This window comes from Eublepharis macularius, chromosome 4 (assembly GCF_028583425.1).
Source record: "Eublepharis macularius isolate TG4126 chromosome 4, MPM_Emac_v1.0, whole genome shotgun sequence".
NCBI classification, from domain to species: Eukaryota; Metazoa; Chordata; class Lepidosauria; order Squamata; family Eublepharidae; genus Eublepharis; species Eublepharis macularius.
The window spans coordinates 81,450,679-81,470,730 of NC_072793.1; the positions used below are offsets into that span (position 1 = coordinate 81,450,679).

Consider the following 20,052-nt stretch of genomic DNA (forward strand, 5'->3'; position numbering starts at 1 on the left):
TCCGAGGTGAAACAAGACACCTGGGAATGCTAGGTAGATCTCAGAGTTTGATGCCATCCTTAGTGGCTTTGAAAGGAAAGGTCTGCCTTCATTTGTAGTGACCGTGAGTGGTGTTCTTGCAAGGTAATAGTTTTCCTTTTGCCCCAGTCGTTACGTTCTGCACATCCAAGAAAGCTCAGGGATTGGGGATCCTGGGAGAATTCGCTGGAATTTGTGCCTGTGCCTTCTCCTTGCCTGGGTCATTGTGTACCTGTGTATCCTAAAGGGAGTCAAATCCTCTGGCAAGGTAGGTTGCTTGCCCCTGTGTGTTTAAAGGTAAGAGCTTGCCCCTGTGTGTTTAAAGCTGTCTTAATTTGGCAACTATGAGCTAGACTAACTTATTGCCTGCTAAATAAAATAACTAGGATAGGAAGAATAATAAAAGTAGATACACAGATTCCGTCTTCAAATTCCAGGATAGTACATTCCTTGCTTTTCTCTCAGTGGGGACCCAAAGGTGTTCAAATTGTTCTCTCATCCATTTTATCCTTACAGCATCCCTGAAGTAGATTAGGATGGCCCAAAGTCACCCAAGCAAGCTTCTATGGCAGAGGGAAGATTTGAACCTGGCTATTCCAGATCATAGTCCAACACTGTCTGTAGCCACTAAACCACACTGGCTCTCAATAGTCAGGGTCAAACATACTATGCTAATTCCTCCACCAGACAAATTCAGTGACCAACAAACTGGATTTTTTATTAATATATGTGTAAAGAGACAGGATCTAAGGTGAAAAACTAAGAATTAAAATGTGATAGATACCAACGACCACTGATATCTAAGTTACTCTTTAGAAGACAAATGGTCCAATTATTATCTACACTCATGAGGGAAAGAAACATTCTTTTCTAACACAAATGCTGTGCATCTTTTTACTTTGGTAAGCATTAGACTGTACATTACAAAGCTAGATTCCAAGATGCAAACTACAATTATGGCTATGTAGATGTATAGATAAACATATTGAGGTCTGCCATTCAGAACTGAGAGTGGGCTGTTGTTCTGTATTAGAAGAAGAATATGGCTTGGATTCAGTGATCTATCAGCAGAAGGTATTAGTGGAAGAGGAAGGAGGAGGTGGTTTTGCTCCCTTGTTGCAAGTACCACATGTCTGTACCATGACCCAGGAAGCACCTTTGCAGAGGTGAAAGAGACTGCTGTGGGATGGGAATGTAAGGAAAATCTGTGATGCATCACTGGATCAAAGTTTGTATGTGCTGCTTAAAAGAGAACTTGCTATGGATGTTTGTTCTGCCAGAGGCAGGGTTCTTCAGAGGATATGGACGATTAAAAGAACCCAGAGGCAAGATACTCTGGCAAGATAAAGCAGGATTTTAGTCCAGTGGCACCTCAGAGACCAACAAGACTTTCAGAGGGCAAGCTCTCAAAAGTTAGATCTCCCTTCATCCAATACGAGTAGGAATGGAGATCCCTGAGCCTTTATATCCCAGCCAAAGGTGGGTGGGGTGTCACAAGGGAGGCCATCAAGGTGTAAAGATACAATGCAGCTTGATTATAGCAGACATTAGCATCTGTAATGAGATAAGAATCCTAAGTCTCTGTTTGTCCCTGGGAGTGTACATTGTTCTGAATTTGTGAATGAACTTCATTTCAGCAATCTCAGGTTGTAATCTCTCCTTGAAGTATCCCCCTGGCAGGATAAACACAACTGTAACTGAGAGGAACAGGCAGTCTACAATACAACAGTCCCTTATGTACTGCTGGGTTGGCTCCATACAGTAACCACCACACCTCTGAGCACCTCCAGTACAGGCTTTTGAGGTCTTTTCCTCCTCTTCTTACCTACTAGACCTCTGTTTACAAGACACAGCTTCCCAGAACCTGAAACTCTGTTAGGTCATGCTGGCCTGGGGCCACTGACTGCAGTTGGCATTCTAGTAACTCCTTTAACCCTTTATTAGAAGGTTAGAAGAGGAGGTAATCCTCCATCTACTTGCAGCTATAGATATCTAGTGTTGATATGCTAGAAGTCAGAATAGGATCATCTGACAATACCATTCCCTACTCTTCCTCAGGGGTTCTTTCATGATGGTACTACAGAGGTGCACAATCTGTTTCACTACTCCAAGTTGACCCACAAACTCCAAGTGCATTCATGGAGATCTGAACACATAAACCTGAACATATGCTCCATTACACTTCATAGATACATGACAATGACCAATCTAACTATGGTCTGCGCAATCTATATAACTATACAGGTCAGCATGAGATGAGTGTTTCAGGCCCATAGAAGATGCCCTGGAAAAGGAAAGTTTTATGTTGTTCTATGCACAATATATTGCCATTATTGTAAATTTATGCAAGTTCCCCTTGTCTTGCAGGTTGTGTATTTCACTGCTACATTTCCTTATCTCATCTTGGTCATGCTCTTAGTTCGTGGTGTAACACTGGAAGGTGCCTGGTTAGGAATTAAGTTCTATCTCACACCCCAGTTTCATCACCTGCTGTCTTCCAAGGTGAGATTTCTGTTGTGCAATTTCATTCAGGAGTGGAGTTTCATCACACAGGGCTGCCCTTTTGACTGCCACACACCAATGAAGAAGCGCTCAGCAGGTTCTGGCAGACAAAGGAGGAAAGGAGCTTCATTTTACAAGAACGCTTGTAGCAAGTGTGGGCCAGTAAGGTTTAATTGGCTTCCGCTGGGGTTCTTACCAGCAAAGTAGCACCCTTTAAAATTCAGATGGAGTTACTAAATTTATTTAAGAAAAGAAAGAATAACTTGAACTACACAGTATATTAAGTTTCCATAAGAAGAGGCAGCAAACCTCTGAGTAGCCATGCTAGGAGGCAACATCAGAGGAAGGCCTTGACCCTGCAGGGCAACTGGTTGGCTGCTGAGTGAAACAGGATGCTGGACTAAAAGCACTGCTGGTCTGATCCAAAAGGGCTCTTCTATGTTCTTATCTTCTCATGTATAATTTATCAAATCTTGACATAATGACTCTGTGTTTTTCCTCTCATCGCCCTACTGGCAAATGAGAAGCTAGACACGGGTAGATTGTCCTAGGCATTGTAGAAGGGAGAATTAAACACTGAGCTGCTACCAAAAATGTCAACTGCATGCTTAAAGAAACACGTGTTTTGGATTGAACAACACAGGGAACAAGTGTAAATGCCTCCACAGCTGGAAAGAGTCCAAATTATCTGGGTCTTGATCTAAACAGGATGTGCAAACAGATTTTTTTCAGTTTTATTTCCTAATCAACATTAGTATTCATTATATATATATATATATTATTCCAAATTGTTTTCATTATTACATTCATTTTCCCTTCCCTTTGGTTTCAATAGAAAACATTTCTGGCTGTAACTTCTCTGTTTTACTTCCAACTTGGATGACATTTGTAGGGACTGTACTACTCATTTAAGGGATCCTGATTCCAGTTTCCAGAAATATGGAGAAAATGTCCCCATTTTATAGATAATTAAAGGCAAAACACATTTCTGCTTGTCACCCCTCTGTTTTCCATCCAATTTGGATGAAAATCTCAGGGGTTACATGTCTTTCAAAAGAGATCATCTCAGCCAAATTTCAGGCAGATGGGAGAAATGTTCCCTTTTATGGGTAATTAGAAGAAATATACCAGGAAATGAGTGAAAGAAATGACATTTGCTCATTCGCTGATATTTCCATACATTTTCATTACACAAGTGAATCTAAGGAATTAATTGGGCTCCTTTTGTCATTAGCTTCGAAATGAAAGCAGTTTTCAGACAAAAGCCCCGACTTGCAGGGCCATCCTAAGCAGAGTTCCACTGATCTAAGGCCTTGATGTTGTCAGAAAGTGTAATTCTGCTCAGAATGGCAGCGTTAGTGAGGAACTCTATTATTTTCTTGGAGTTAGTGGCTACAGGGAAAACAAGAATGGGCTTTGAGTTGTGTTATTTTTGGTGGTAGACTATAAATTGACAATTTTTAAGTGATTCAGTTTTACCCTTTTTCGATGTTGGGTGCTTCCAGAGCCACCAGAACCATGGAGAGGGAATGTAAAAAGACTAGCCACTGTGATGCTTGGTAATGTTTTTCTTTGGAGTGCCACCATAATGAAAAATTAGGAAGAGGACCTTGTGTACAAGGGAAGCCCATTAGGAGCTAGGAGCCATTAGTGCGACTGGTGTTATTAACCTGGTTCCCAAATCTGGTCTCTGAAGAAAGCCAGTCTGATTATTTTGAAGAACTCTGTTTGTTCTGTTATTAGCCCAGCTATGATGGACAAAAGAAATCTTTTGTAAGTAGAAGCAGCCTCACCATGTAATATCAGGAACTCAGAGATCTGGCCATGTGAAGATGATAACTGTTTGTCTAATGAGACATGTTTTTGCAGTAGAATTGTATGATAAACCAAAAAGCCTTGCATAGATTTGTGAATGATGAAGTGGTGATGATGGACAATGATGAGGATTCTTTGGTGAGATCATAATGGACATAGAAGGGCATTTTCTCGGAAGACACCATCATCACTGAGAAGAAAATAATTAGATAATGCGATCTGATAAGCAGGAAACATTTGTCTCTATTCCTAACAATAGAAGGATCTGCCACCTATCAGTGAAAAGGAGTATGAAAGGCCAGGTAGAACATACCACAGACAGATGTTCCTTTCTTAAGGATGCAGAGTGTATTTTATCTACGCCAAACCCTGTTCTTCCTACTTTCCTTTTTGCTGCTTGTATCATCCTATTTTAGTTTAGTTTAGTTTATTTGTACCCCACTGTTCTCACTGAAACTTAAAGCAGATTACGCAATGTACATCAATGCACAATCAATCTAATAAGTAATGCAATAGAACTAAGTGTTTTAGGAATTTGAAATGGTGCTGTCATCTAAACAAAACATAAGTGTTAAACGTGATACCATTAGAAACACAGTGCAGTTTCTTGGGGCAATCTGTTATGATGTAGTCCTATTTACAGCCCTCCTAAACAAGTTTGTTTTCCATAGTGTTTAATATGCCAGGAAGATGGCTGCCTTCTTGATCTCCTCAGGCAAGCCATTCCACAGGGAGGGGGCCACTACAGAGAAGCCGTGCATACAAGCCGGTGTTGATCTTGCCTGTCTGCAGGGTACCACCTGCAGAAAGCCCTGCTCAGATGAGCAAGGTTGTAATAGTGGGATACAGGTGCTGAGGCAGTATGCAGATATGAGGGTCTAAGTCCACGAAGAGCTTGTATGTGATAGCCAGTAACAGCAACAACATTCAAATTATATACAGCCCTTCAGGATGACTTAACACCTACTTGGAGCAGTTTACAAAGTATATCATTATTATCCCCACAACAGCAATCACCCTGTGAGGTGGGTGAGTGACCCAAGGTCACTCAGCTGGCTTCAAGTGGAGGAGTGGTGAATCAAACCTAGTTCTCCAGATTAGAGTCCCATGCTCTTAACCACTACACCAAACTGGCTCTTTCTTAACCGCTACACCATACTATTTTAGAACAACGTAGAGTGGGTGATGGAAAAGACCTCTGCCTGATTGGGAGGTTAGGCTGTTGCATGACTTTTGGCTTTGTAATAATTTATTTCATGACTTCATTTATCTATGGTTTTTAGTTGTTTGTAGTTGCATTGCCTGAAATATATTAGAAGTGTGACCATGGTCGAATCCACATTCACCTATTACCCGCATGTTTATCGGGTATCTTCCGTTTGCCTCCAATCCGCGATTTTTTCCTCTTCGTTCACATTCCTGCTTCCAATCCGTCTTTCTCGCGCGTCCCTCCGGTCACACGGCCGCTCGAAAACCGCTTTTTTGGGCGGGACCTTTTTTCCCCACCCATTTTTTTTTATTTTTTTGAGCACACTTTTCCGTTATTTTGATCTTGCCTTATAAAGAAACATCATTGAAGATAATGATGCCTCTCTTTCCCCCACTGACAACACTGATGGCTCTCTCCCGTTTCTTTTTTGGAAATTTGGAAGTATGTGGGAAGCTTTCGTGGGCATTTCCTATGCAGGACAGTTCAGTGCCTGAATTTTACTGAAGTTTCACTTTCTTGGAGTGTCATTATTTCGATATTTCATAATTTCGATATTACAGTAATATAAAATAAAAAACATAAAAAACAGTTAAAAAGGAAGTTTTGCGAGTCCGTTCTGAGGATGGATTCACCCCAAAATGATTTTTCAAACTACCAGATTTGATTCAGAAACAGCATAATCATTAAATGCTATGAAGTCAAAAACAGTCTTTTGCAGACTACAGAGCACTTGCAAGTTGAATCAGCCAATAGGAACTCTCGGAACGGCCGGAGAGACAGGAAGGGGGGTGGTTTTTAAAAAAACCGTGTAAATTGCGCATTGGCCCGTTCACGGCCACCGTGAAAATTCTGTTGAAAACCTGTGACCACATATTCAGGAGAAATGCGAATGAAATGCGTCTGTTTAATGAGGTAATGTGACTGGCACTCAGGATTGCGTGGGGAATGCGGGGAACATGCGACTTAGAATGAGTAATGTGGATTCGACCCATTTTTCCAGTCCCATATTTTAATCATTTTTGTATCATGTATTATATTTTCTTTGAAGAATTTATTGCTTTGATATTATTTTATTTTCTGGTTTATGTTCTGTGCTTAATAAATCATTTCCATTCATTTCAGTTCAATTACTCTGTGTGTTCCTTATTAGTCAGTGATTGCCCACTGGGGCAAATTAGGACCCTAGTTTTTATCTGGGACAGCAGGAACACAGCTTGAAATATATAACTAGAGAAGCTACCCAGTATTTCCTTTCAGAATCTTGAATGTACTGAGTTTCAATAGACTTTCCTTCTTTCTTGTTTCAACTTCATTTCAGGTGTGGATCGAAGCAGCTTTGCAGATCTTCTACTCTCTTGGCGTAGGATTTGGGGGACTGCTTACTTTTGCTTCATATAACACCTTCCACCAGAATATTTACAGGTACATGTTTTCAGTATAACATTTTATGGAAGTGAAACACAGAGAGGTGGTTAATGATTTGTGCTCAGTAATAAGCACTTTTCTCAGAACAGAAGCTGCACAGTGCAGCAAACGGAACAATATTTATTTTTAAACAAGACTTATGGATATAGTAGGAGCAAGGAGACCCAGTGAAACTATTAAAAGATAAATAGAAACACAAACTTTGTAAAATGAACAAGAAGAGATAAAAATAGAATCCTTTGGAAAACAGCAAAGAGAGAATTATATATTTAGTGAAGAAGGACTTCTCTAGGTACAACCATGATTTTCTAGCCCCATTTTCTATGGTATTGTCTGTTGAGTAACAACAGCCTAGGTGAGAAGAGCATATTTTGCCTAAGGTGCTAACAATAGCAGCCAAAGTGCCAGCAAACAACATGATAATACAGCATGTTTCATTTAAATGTAGAGATACTAGGAGTGGGGAAGCTTAGCATGTGCCCCTTCCCCCTCCCAAGTCAATAATAATCTACCTTATGCCCATGCTCATACCAGTTGAGTAGAAATTTGGCATTACTTTCTTACTGATGGCTCTTCTGTACTCATAAACTCCTAGAATATTAGTCATCATGGAACTCAGAACAAATTAGTACATAGATGCCACGTGAGATCTGTTTCTGCTTCTCTTCATTCACCAAAGACACATTCCTGGTTCCTCTGTGGGCAGAACCTCTTGCTATCTCCACCTATCCAAGTTTAATTTGGATAGAAATAATTGCGTCTATTCTTTGTATAGAAAGCTATCATGAAAACTATAAAGGCTATTTTGGTTCTGGACAGTCATTCTTTACTTCCTTATGTCCTTGTAGATGTAGTATTTCAAGTCTTACTGTCTTTTGAGCATGCTGGAAATTCTGATCTTGCATTTTTTATTCTACAGGGATACATTTATAGTCACCGTGGGCAATGCCATCACCAGTATCTTGGCCGGTTTTGCCATCTTCTCAGTTTTGGGCTATATGTCCCAAGAACTTGGTGTTCCTGTTGACCAAGTGGCCAAAGCAGGTAAGGCCTCCACACACTTCCCTCCTTTGTGTGTGTGCTGCATGTGTGTTATCTCACCCCTTAGTGTTATGTATATGTAGTAGATAATGAGATTGTCTTGCAAGCACTTTCTGAAATTCAAATTAAATGTTTCTCAAAGAAGCAGCTTTGCACTGATTGAATAATTTTGCCGGATGCTTTTCAAATATTTTATAAATGTTCAGTTGTTCCTCTCTTACACCTGGTTTGGAAAGCTGTGCTAGGGAGAGGTGTAATGGATCAAATATTCCAAGGCAAAGTCATGAAAAGATCTCCCAATTATTAGCTTTGGTCTAGCTTGGTATCTTGTCCAAGCTTAATAAATAAATCACTGATGGCAAAGGAGCAGCTTCTGTTGTGCACTATAAACTATGATCAAATTGAAATAAATTGGACCACAAAGTATTATACAATAGCAGCACATGCCTCAGCAGAATTACATCCTAATTCCTTTAAAGTAAAGAGCTGAGACAGATGTAACGTTGTTTAGGATTGTATTGAAAAGCACTTAAAATCCAGGTAGTACGCGTTTTGCCCCCAAACAAGCTCTGGATTGGCTGCCACGATTGGGGACAAATTAAATGTTACTCAAGAATTGTGAAGCACATTTACTAGGTAGTGTCATGCTGTGAGAATGGCCTAATAGAATACTTTGTGTATAGCTAGAAAATGATCCAGTCAAACTTAAAATGTGTGAAGAACACGAGCCCTTCTCAGAGCGGGACCACAAGTGACGCCTGACACAGGTTGGACACTAGTCAGCTTCCCTCAAGTTTTGATGGGGAATGTAGGCATCCTGGTCTTGCAGCTTGACTCTCTGACTGCTGTCCAATGGACTTTTCAACTGTCACTTGTCCAACATTCCGCCAAGCTGCCTACATTTCCCATCAAAACTTGAGGGAAGCTGGCAAGTGTCCAACCTGTGTCAGGCGTCACTTGTGGTCCCGCTCTCAGTGTCCTGATTCAAGACCCAGTTTTTCCCAACTCTGACTCCCTCAGATGAATGGGAGTGAAATGATGTATCTGGTGAGTCTGACTCAGCAATTGCTGCAAAGCTGCCACAAAGCAACTGCTGGAACTGCAGCATGACACAGCAGGTTCATGATCTCAGTTCTTCATCAGCGTTATGAACCTTGTTATGGTTAGGAAAGGGCGAAAGTGACTTTCCTTGCTGAGAACAACCTTAGACCAGGGGTTCCCTGGAAAACATTCAGGTAGTTGCTTGCCCCCAATCAGGTACCTCCTAAGAACAGCTAGACTGATCCACTGGGAAGCAGCTCTTCCAGCTCTGCCTTAGCACATTAACCAAGTAACAGGGTGGAAACCCTGAAAAACTATCTTATAGCCAACTGTGGGTAGTGCCCGAGCAGTCTCGTATGTAGGGAAGAGAATCGGAGAAATATCCCAGAGAAATGGATTGTACCAAGGAAGCCAAAAAAGTCTTTATAGAAAGAAGGTTTATTATAGAAAAAGGGGAAATGGTGGATTCAAAAAAGGGTAGAAAGGAGGACAAAATACAAAATCCAGGGAAGAGCACACTATCACACTGCACACAGTCTATCAAATAAAAAATAATGTTGAGCTAATTCAGCTAAGCACATTTTACCTAAGCTGTAGAAGGTTCCTCAAAGCATATGCAGAGTTCCGTGTAGTATCAAGATAGTGGAGGAGTCCTTGACCCCTGGCCCACTGGTCTTGGGGTCTCCAGATGTTCCAAAGTGGGGACAAAGAAAAGTCCAGAGCTCCCAGATATTTATGGGCAATGGAGTCTGACCTAAGTCAGCATCAAATCTAACCAATCCGAAGCAAAGCTCCATCTCTGACGTCAGAGACTATTTCCAACGATCAGAGAATTATTACAGGATGATCCTGTTATTTTAATAGTTCTGCACTAACGTGACAAAAAGGGGATCTGGCCCAAACTGGTTGCTCTTTGTCGAAAAAGGATTAAGTTGGCCAGGTAGCCCTAATGTGGAATGGAGAATAAAGCATTATTCTGACGTAAGCTCCAGGGGTCCAAGAACCCAGATGGTCTAGATGGCACTTTTAAGCCATATGGAATCTTAGGGTTCTATCAAAAACCTCAACAGCCAAGCAATGGTAGCCAGGAAAGCATGCACAAACATGGAGTGTTTGTGGGGCTTTTATACTACATGTCCAGAACTCACAAATGACTTTCTGTTTCAGCTGAGCAGTGTGCCTTTGTCATCAGATCCAACTCTGTAGACTCTATCCATTTATGCCTAAACCATTTATTTTCTGGCAGGATCTTTCTTCTTCTGGCAGCTTGTGGCTACTCTTTTTCTAAATTGTTCCTAAATCTCTGGATCCAATCTTGTATTGCCTTTCCTTGACTGCAGCTGTGTAATCCCACTCCTGTTGATCTTTACTCTTTGCCCACTTTCTAGGTCCAGGGTTGGCATTTGTGGTATACCCACAGGCCATGACAATGCTTCCTCTTGCTCCCTTCTGGTCTTTCCTTTTTTTCTTCATGCTGTTAACTCTGGGCCTGGACAGCCAGGTAAGGATGTCATTTGCTGTGAGAGATCACTTGAAGTTTGTGCCTTGAAATTAGAGTTGCTAACTCTGAGTTTGGAAATTCCTGGAGATTTGAAGATGGAACCTAGTGAAGGTGGGGGTTGGGAAGGGAAGAGCCCTCAGCAGGGTATAATGCCATAGAATCCCCCTCCAAAGCAGCCATTGTTTCCAAGGGAATGGATCCGTTTAGTCTGGATATCAGTTAATTCCAGGAGATCTCCAGGCCCTACCTGAAGTTTGTCAAGCCTGCTTCAAATGAATGGCCCTTATAACTGACCTGTCCTTCTGTTATTATTTGTATACAGTTTGCTTTTCTAGAGACCATTGTTACTGCCGTGACAGATCAATTCCCGTATTATCTCCGACCAAAGAAGGCTTTTTTCTCAGGCATCATTTGTGTTGTGATGTTCTTCATGGGACTCATTCTCACAACAGAGGTAAGCAAAGTGGACCATGAGAGACTGAAGCTTTTTGATGGCTATTTAATTGAGGATTTTCTGGGGAAATTGGTGGTTTGGTAGATAAAGGAGCAAAAAGGAAAACCAAATAGCCAGTAAAATGTATAAAGGAAGACTAACTGATCAGAACTGATCACTGACTTATCTATCCAACCAACATGACCTATTTCTATTAACAATTCCATATGGATAGTATTTCATTAATTCATTTAAAATATTTGTATTATCTTTCACTTGAGCTCCTCAAGATTCACGGGGAATAACAACAATATAAAAATAATTGGATTAAAAATAAGCATTAAAACAGACATACAATACATAAAAATCATATTAAAAACCAATCTAGAAACAACATATGTCCCTCTAAGAGGATGAGCCTGAGCTATGATTGGACAGATAACTCATATTGCCTCTGTTTCTTCATAATATGAACCCACGAAGATGCCTGCAGGGCATGGCTGAAGTTGTTATGCCATGGAATTATTCAGGTTACTAACACTGGTCTGTAGATTAGGAAGTGTTGGTCCAAATAATATCACTGAGAAAGGCAAAGGGTATTCCATGAAGGATTTTCTTTACTGTGCCATCCTAGCTTTCCTGTTTTGGGAAGCAGTTGGGCCACTGATTGCTTCTTCTCTCCAGGGTGGGATGTATTGGCTAGTTCTGCTGGATGACTACAGTGCTGGGTTTGGACTCATGGTGGTAGTCATTACTACTTGCTTGGCAGTTACACGTATATATGGTAAGGCAAGAGACGTGCATTGTTATATGTTGTGGTGCCATTTAATTTTTAAATGGGAGGTGGAGGACCCAAAGAAGTGTATGCTGAAATGTATGGGGTAACAGAGATTAGGAATTCAGAAACAGACTTCCCCTGTTCAGGTTTATTATACTTTCTCAAGCTCCATGTGGAATTGCTTGAAGTGATGTATTTTACTGCAGACCATGATTTCATAGGCTTCCATGTGAGTTTTTTGCAGACCCGGATCTAGGGTTGCCAGCACCCAGGGCATCCCAAGTCCGGCGGCGCCCCTGCCTCCGCATGTGTGCAAAGCGTGTGCGTGCTCTTAGGAGTGCATGATGATGTCACTTCTGTGATGTCATCACATAGGGTGCCCCCCTGGATGCATGCCGCCTGTGCTGCCACTGGAGGGCCAGGAGCACGCGGCAAGCTGGCCACCCCATCAGTGCTACAGGCTCATTGCATGGGGGGGGGCGGCTTCTCAGCCCTCCCACGCCACTGCCCATGCTGCTGCCAGAGGGCCGGGAGCACACGTTCCTGGCCAGCTGCTGCTCGGCGCCCTCTGTTTGACAGCACCAAGGGAAGGCGACTCCCCTGCCCCCGCCCTGTAGATCTGGTCCTGGTTTTTTGTCAGGTCAGAGCATTTGGAGGAAAAGCAAAATTAAAACAATTGTGTCCTTATTGTGTTCTTATGTTAAAAGGATTGTGTTCACTGGGTAGTTTGCTGGATAGTTAACACTGCAAGTAAAAAGATGTTTTTCACAACCTTTATATGCACTGAGTCTACATTAGTTTGTTTTCCACCAGCTTCTGGCATGTTGAAATAATCCCCAATGAGGCAGTAAATGTCTGTCTTAACTCAACCACTTCAGAGTGTAGGTTGGGGATTTACATGATGTAATGTTCTTTCTCATGAAAAAATATTTTTACACTTAAAAAAAATAAACAATGAGCCAAATTTTTGTGTAATTTGGTAAATATATATACACCAGTTTAAAAATTAAAAAGGCAGATAGTCCATCTGAACTATTCAAGGAGAGGCAAGGTAGATAACTGATTCAGCTCACTAGACATAATTGTGTGAGTGTTGCATCTCTTTGTTGTTGGGCTGGGGAGGGAGTTAGTATACCTATATGCACCTAACAAATAAAAGTTTGTATTGAATAGGTGATGTGCTGACCCATTTCTTATACATCATTCTGTTTTTTGTAGGACTAAAGAGGTTTTGTAGAGATATTCACATGATGCTGGGCTTCAAACCGGGGATGTATTTTAGAAGTTGCTGGTTGTTCCTGTCCCCAGTAACAATGATGGTACTGTACAATTTTTCTGAGTAATTTTTCCCATTTCACTTATCATTTGCACATCTAGTTTACACAGTCTTATCTTACTTCTTGTAGGACTAAGGCCAAATCTGTAGGACTAAGACTCCTACAGCTGATTGATCACAACAATGTTAAACTCAAAATGGAGGCAGGAAACCTAGTGCAGATGTATTTTCTGATGTTGTTTCAGGCTCTGCTGGTGTACAGTATAGTCAAGTACCAACCCTCAAAGTATGGAACCTACCTATTCCCATACTGGGCTGAGGTCTTAGGCATCTTGATGGGGGTCTTCTCCTGCCTGATGATTCCTATGGGGATGGTTTTTGCTGTGATCCAAGAGGAAGGAACACTCTGGCAGGTAAGTGCTAATAATAATAACAACAACATTCGATTTATATACCGCCCTTCAGGAACACTTAACGCCCACTCCGAGCAGTTTACAACTTAACGCCCCCTCAGAGCAGTTTATCCTCATGACAATCACCCTATGAGTTGGGTGGGGCTAAGAAGCCGTGACTGACCCAAGGTCACCCAGCTAGCTTCAAGCAGAGGAGTGGGGAATCAAACTCGGTTCTTCAGATTAGAGTCCCGCGCTCTTAACCACTACACCAAACTGGCTCTGGAAAACCACTTTGATTTCCAAACCCAGTTCTGAATTAAGCCAGGGAGAGTTCACTCATCACAACCACTGTCATGGGTAGTTGGTTCTTCACTTCCAGCATTCATAAATGATCTGCAGCAAATGGAGGTGCCCTCTGTCTGCACTCACTGCAGAGGGCACCTCCACTTGCTGCATGCATTTGTTCCTGAGGGCATTTGGTAGCTGGTAAACTGTTTGAACTGCATGTATTATTGGGTTTTTATCTGTGTGCAGTAATTGTGCACTGCTCTTAACCACTACACCAAACTGGGGATTGAGCAGACTATTGTAGAAGATGTCCTTCTGTTCTGTATCCTTCCTCTAACTTTTTCTGAATTTTAATGTATTCTGTACAATCCCCAGAATATGATTTTCTATCTTTAGGGTTGGGGTTTTTTTTCTTTTTCTTATCATTCTTGAGAGAATGATAAGACAAAGGAATTCATGTTGGATTTGAATCCAGTGACACCTTAGAGACCAACAAGATTTCCAGGGTATAAACCTTTGAGAGTCAAAGCTCCTTTCTTCAGCTACCAAAATCAAAGCTTACTTCTTCAGATATCTGAAGAAGGGAGCTTTGGCTCGCAAAAGCTTATACCCTTAAAATCTTGTTAATTTAATTTAATTTAATTTATTATATTTATATTCTGCCCTCCCCGCTTTCGCAGGCTCAGGGCGGATAACAAATACAAACATCATTAAAAACTTTAAAAAACATTAAATAATACATTTAAAAACTTTAAAAAACATTAAATATTACAATTCATGCTACATAGTGGTTCATACATGCCTCTGTGTTCGCATAGGGGCAATGGTTTAACCCCCCCTTCACGGGGGGGGGGGCGTGCACTGCCCGGTGTCAGCCATATGCCTGGCGGAATAGCTTGTTGATTCTTAAGGTGTCACTAGACTCGAATCTTTCTGTTCTACTGCAGACCAACATGGTTACCTACCAGAAACTGAATTCATGTTGGTTTTTGTAACATATGTGATTGCTTCCTTGTACTTTATGTGGCGGTCACATTTGCTGTGGGTATACCAATGTTGCAGGAAAGACATGTACATCAAGTGTGAAAGGGAGGCTTCCATCTCCCAGCACATAATGATGTATATCATGGAAGCACAGCCAATCAAATCACATCTCTCCCTATGTTTCCTGAAAGGTATCCTTTGTGAAGACATATATTTCCTGTTCATTATTCATGTTTTTACTGCAGCTAACACCTATTGCTATCACTGACTGCTTCTACACGGAAGCTTTGCTCGGAGCAGATTTTGGGAGGAGCTTCCAGAATGCTATTCCCTAATCATCCACTTTTCAGGATTTCCCTTGCTTTGCTGTAACCTTTTCCAAACCTAATTTAACACAGTCTTTTGGGAATGTTCACAGATGAAGCATTTGGAAGGTCCAGCACCATTTTCCTTGCCTCATCCACCATTCTGCCCCCAGCCACAAGGGGGCTTTTAATTTTTTTTTAAAATGGCAATTCCTAGATTGCTGCAGCACAATAACATAACCGTTTGTTGCCATGATCTTCTAGATCCTCTCATTCCCAACTTTTTTTTTTAAAGTAAGATTTATTTTTTAAAAATGAAAGTTGGGAAATCAGAACTAGTATACTGTGGCAAAAGATAGTTATAATGTTACTGCACTTTTGTGATTTAGCGGCTGCTGATCTATTTAAAAGTCCACCTCTACCCCTTTTAATGGTACAGAGAGGTGAGAATGGTGACTGTGGGACTGAGGCAAGGAAAGTGCAGGGGAAACTGCCCTGTGGATGTTCCGTTGCTGCTGAGAATGCCTCTGCATTGGCAACAGCAATGAGAGGTACAGGGAGAATTACTATTGTGTGGAAGAAACTTTGTATAATCATATTGGCTCCAGTGTCTCAGGGTCTATTTACACATGTGCTAAATGTGAATTTCACTGGAGGAAACCTGAACACAACTTGTATTTAACATGTGACCTAAATTTTACCTTTAAAGCAGTGCGGGGGCGGGGGGGGGGGGGAAATCAGCTCCCATGTATGTGTGGAAACAGAAGAGCATCTTCATCCCTTCTTTTCCACCCTGTACCTTTTAACTAGCAGAGGCCATGATGGGGTGGGGGGGCGCTATTTATCTTGCTAATGATTCCATGCATCTGCCCAGGATCTGCCCGTATTGTCTAATCATACCTGGGGAGATGTGTGGAACTTGCAGTAAGCCAAAAGCCCTCCGTCCATGGCCCTTCTCTGTTCGTTAAAGCACAGATGGAAAGGAGGGAATGAAGATGCTCTTCCTGCCTTCATGCATGCATGGGAGCCAATTTCTCCCTGCCCACACACTCTCTTAAAGGTAAGCTTCAGGTCACATGTTAAATGCAAGTTGAGTTGGTGTTTCCCCTAATTTGTGTTTAGTGTTTGTGTAAAAGAGGTCGTCGTATGGTTCTTAGAGATATAAAACATGCATGTTTGATAGTTGTATTATTTTCATATTTTTCTAAGGGAAGTTATGAAAATGGTAACTCTCAGAGGATACAATCTGCATACATGCTCAGAGGCAACCAGGCCTTAAATTAAAATCTCTTAGACGCTGTTTTCTGTCAGAGCAGAAAAAAATCTTACTATTCTCAGAAGCATTGTACCTCAAGTTCCAGTTTGTAAGCTGAAGCCAGTTCTTATGATGAAGGAAAATCACTGTTCAGTAGCTTTATGTCATTTTTTTGCTATCTAGGGGCAAACAGGATATTCTCTAGACAGTTAAAGGGCATGTTAACTGATGCAATGAGAATTTTGAAAAAAGAAATTGGCAGCCCTGATTGGTCTTTTGGATTCACCTGCCATAACAAAAGCCTGGGTTAGGAATGATTTATTCCCAGTTTCCAGTTCTTCTGTGGTTCCTTTGATCACAGCCTGTTTGATGTATTGGCCTTAGTAGTCACTGCCATTTCTGTTATCCATTTGGGAGCACATGTCTTGACTGAGGATTGATAGCCACATGGATAAGTGCAGAAAGCAAAGATAGTTTTTTATGGTTTATTAATTATTCATTTTTTTTAGTCTTTGTGGTCTTGATTTTGCAGATATACACCACTAAAAGCAAAACCTTCCTCCATGTTATTTTAACCCATTGGTATTTATAGCAGTAATGCCATGTTTTAGTCTATTTACATATGACAGAAAGTGTCCCCTAGTAGCTCATGTGTGCATTGCAAGACTTGAAATCTCTTCCAATCTAATATCAAAAAGATGATCTGGGGCAAAACAGCAGAGTCCAGCACAACTGGAAGCAGATCGTATGTGGAAAAGTGGTTTTGTAACAGAAAGGCTGCATTTGTGAAGATTCCACATGAGCCAGAATCGAAGAATGCAGGAACATTCCAGTTAGTGAAAACACTCGCTGACTGCACAGCTGAGGCCACAGGAAGGAGGCCTTTGGAGGGCTATATAAAAATTGGAGTAATGAGGCTACCATAGACATTAACACTGAATCATTGTAGCCATTACTGGAGAATATTAGTTGGTGCTCCCTCTCTTGGGAAATGATGTGACTAAAATTCCCACCGTGACTGGAATCCTTGATGAATCTAGGCCTCCTTTTTGTGGGCTGTTTTCTAAGGCAGAAAGCAATCAGCAGAGAATTTTAGTTAGCACATGGATGGCTGTGCAATTGGAAATATTTCTTTGGGGCTTCCAGCTGCTGAAGTGCCATTAGATGGTCTTTCTTCATTTCACCTGTAAACTTTATTCATTTGCTTACAGAGAATACAGCAAGCTAGCAGGCCAACCATGGACTGGGGTCCTTCTCTGGAGGAAAACAGAACTGGCATGTATGTGGCCACCTTGGCAGGCAGCCAGTCTCCTAAGCCTTTGATGGTCCATATGAGAAAATATGGAGGAATAACCAGCTATGAGAACACAGCCCTGGAGGTGGATAAAGAGATTGAAGAGGATGAAGAGGAGTCCATGATGTGAAGCCAAACAAACCTGAGGCAGAAGGTGACAAGAATGAGGGGAGCAGACCCCTGAACTTTCATACAGAGTTGCACTTTGGCATATCAGGTCACTCAACAGTCTCTTTCCAGATGCAGTCAAATGTTGCTGATCATTCGGCATCTCACAGCAGTGGACTCTGCAGAGAATCCTAGTGTTGTTGAGGTTACTGTTCAGTGTGGTGAGAAGATGTGCAATGAATCTCTGTGTTAATGCTCCAGTGTCTTGTTGAGAGCACTTGGGCCCATCCATGTTGCCCTTTCCCTCGCACATCTCTGTTGGTTTCCTCTGGATCAAAGCCCGCTACTAAAAGCGAGCCTTCTCCTGTATGGCTCCAATCCAGCCCCCTCTTTAGTATTTAATGTTCATATATGTATTTGTTAATAGTTTCAGAACTTAAACTTTGCTATCTCAAAATAGATTTCCTTTCCCCAAGGGACCAGTTGGCTCAGAACTGCCACAGATGTCTGTATCTTCTGCAGCCTGCTAAGCTCAAACTTCGTACAGTGCCTAGGTGTTAGTGTTAGATAGCTTGTTAGCCGGTTGGAAATTAGCCTATGAAGAACCTCTGAATTGGGTAGTATCATAGCAGAAATTTTAATTTACATCTTTCATCCACGAAAGAGTAAATTTCTTTTTGTCCCATGGATCAATGCAGGTAGGCCAAAGGGAGTGGAGTGGTAAACCGAATTCACTACAAAATATTTGAATGAAACATTAGTTACCAGTTATTCATACACATGCTTCACCCTCACTTCTAAGTGTTGTTTATACACTCTGCTGCCCACCAGACATCTTGGGGAGGAGGGAGTACACAGAGGAGCAGGTGGAAAGCAGGGCCGGATCCACGGGGGCAGGCGCCCGGGTGCAACCCTTGCTTGGGTCTCTGCTTGCACGGACAGTGCGTGCGTACGGGAGGCGTGCCACCTGCGCGGCAAGCTGGCTGCTCCAGCGCCTGGTGCGCTGCGGAGCTGGTGGTGGTGGTGGCAGCGCGAGCATGCGCTGGGGCGGCCAGCTAGCTTGCCGCACGTGGAGGCCCTCCTAGCCCTGCGCAGAGCTGCCCACACGGCAAGCCGGATGCCCCAGCACACGCCCTCGCCACCGCCTCTGCTGCCAGCTCCGCGACGCTCCGTGTGCTGGGGCAGCCAGCTTGCCATGCGGGCGGCTGAGCACAGGGCTAGGAGGCCCTCTGCATGGTTTGCCTGCCCCACTGCCCCACGCTGCCTGCATGGCAAGCCAGCCACCCCAGTGCATGGAGTGCCGTGGAGCTGGTGGCAGCGGGCAGCGGTGAGGGCATGCGCTGCCGATGGGGCAGCTGTCTTGCCACACGGGTGGCTGAGTGCAGGGCTGGGAGGTCCTGCACGCGCGGCAAGCCAGCTGCCCCATTGGCAGGGCTGGCGAGGGCCTCCCAACCCTGCGCTCAGCCTCCTGCGTGGCAAGATGCAGTGTGCTCCCAGCAGCTGGCAGCCGTGCCTGGCGCCCCCTCTTTGGCGGTGCTGGGGGCAGGCTACCCCCCTGCCCCCCTCGATCCGGCCCTGGTGGAAAGCTCACCTCTATCATACGAGAACATAAATTCTCATGTACAATTGACAGTGTATGCAATCCTTTAACATATCCATATTGAGGGGGGGAAATTTTATTAACCAAGCTAAGATGTATATGGCCATATGCACAGGATTCTAGTGTCACAGATTATTTTAAGTGCACATAGGAGGTGAAAACATGCAGAATGCATAGATGGTTAATTCAGTGCCCCCCAACCCCTTGTTGAACCTGTGGGCAATTCTGGAATTTTGAGAATATTGACTAGGAGCGTACATCTAGAAAGTTCCTCTTTCAGCTTCAGTTCCAGGGGTTGCAAAACAATAATAGAATCATAGAGTTGGACCTCCAGGGTCATCTAGTCCAACCACCTGCACAATGCAGGAAATTCACAACTACCTCCCCCCACACCCTAGTGATCCCAGCTCTATGCCGAGAAGATGGCAAAAAAATCCCTCCAGAATTCCTGGCCAAACTGGCTGGGAGAGAATTGCTTCCTGACCCCAAAGTGGTGATTGGTATTACCCTTGGTATGTAAGAAAATGCCATGAGAACTGATGTAACCCTTCCTGTTCTCACTCTCATGATCTGCCTGGGTTCACAGAATCAGCAGTGCTGTCAGATGGCCATCTAGCCTCTGCTTAAAAACCTCCAAAGAAGGAGAGCCCACCATCTCCCGAGGAAGCTCCAAGGGACCGCTCTAACTGTCAGGAAGTTCTTCCTAATGTTTAGCTGAAAACTCGTTGGTTCTGGTCCAGCCTTCTGGAGCAATGGAAAACAACTCCATGTTATCCTCTATAT

At 42.7% G+C, this 20,052-nt stretch overlaps 1 protein-coding gene across 1 annotated transcript in view; it reads left to right on the top strand.

Moving 5' to 3' along the window:
• SLC6A7 (solute carrier family 6 member 7) overlaps nt 1-17,691 on the top strand; it is a 31,997-nt gene extending 14,306 nt beyond the window's left edge. Inside the window, exons 5-14 of the mRNA XM_054976361.1 lie at nt 148-286; nt 2,386-2,520; nt 6,864-6,967; nt 7,890-8,014; nt 10,441-10,553; nt 10,876-11,007; nt 11,671-11,770; nt 12,983-13,083; nt 13,286-13,453; nt 17,479-17,691. Of these exons, the coding sequence (XP_054832336.1) occupies nt 148-286; nt 2,386-2,520; nt 6,864-6,967; nt 7,890-8,014; nt 10,441-10,553; nt 10,876-11,007; nt 11,671-11,770; nt 12,983-13,083; nt 13,286-13,453; nt 17,479-17,691 (1,330 nt within the window). The remainder of the gene's footprint in view (nt 1-147; nt 287-2,385; nt 2,521-6,863; nt 6,968-7,889; nt 8,015-10,440; nt 10,554-10,875; nt 11,008-11,670; nt 11,771-12,982; nt 13,084-13,285; nt 13,454-17,478) is intronic.
• Nucleotides 17,692-20,052: the final 2,361 nt, after the last annotated feature.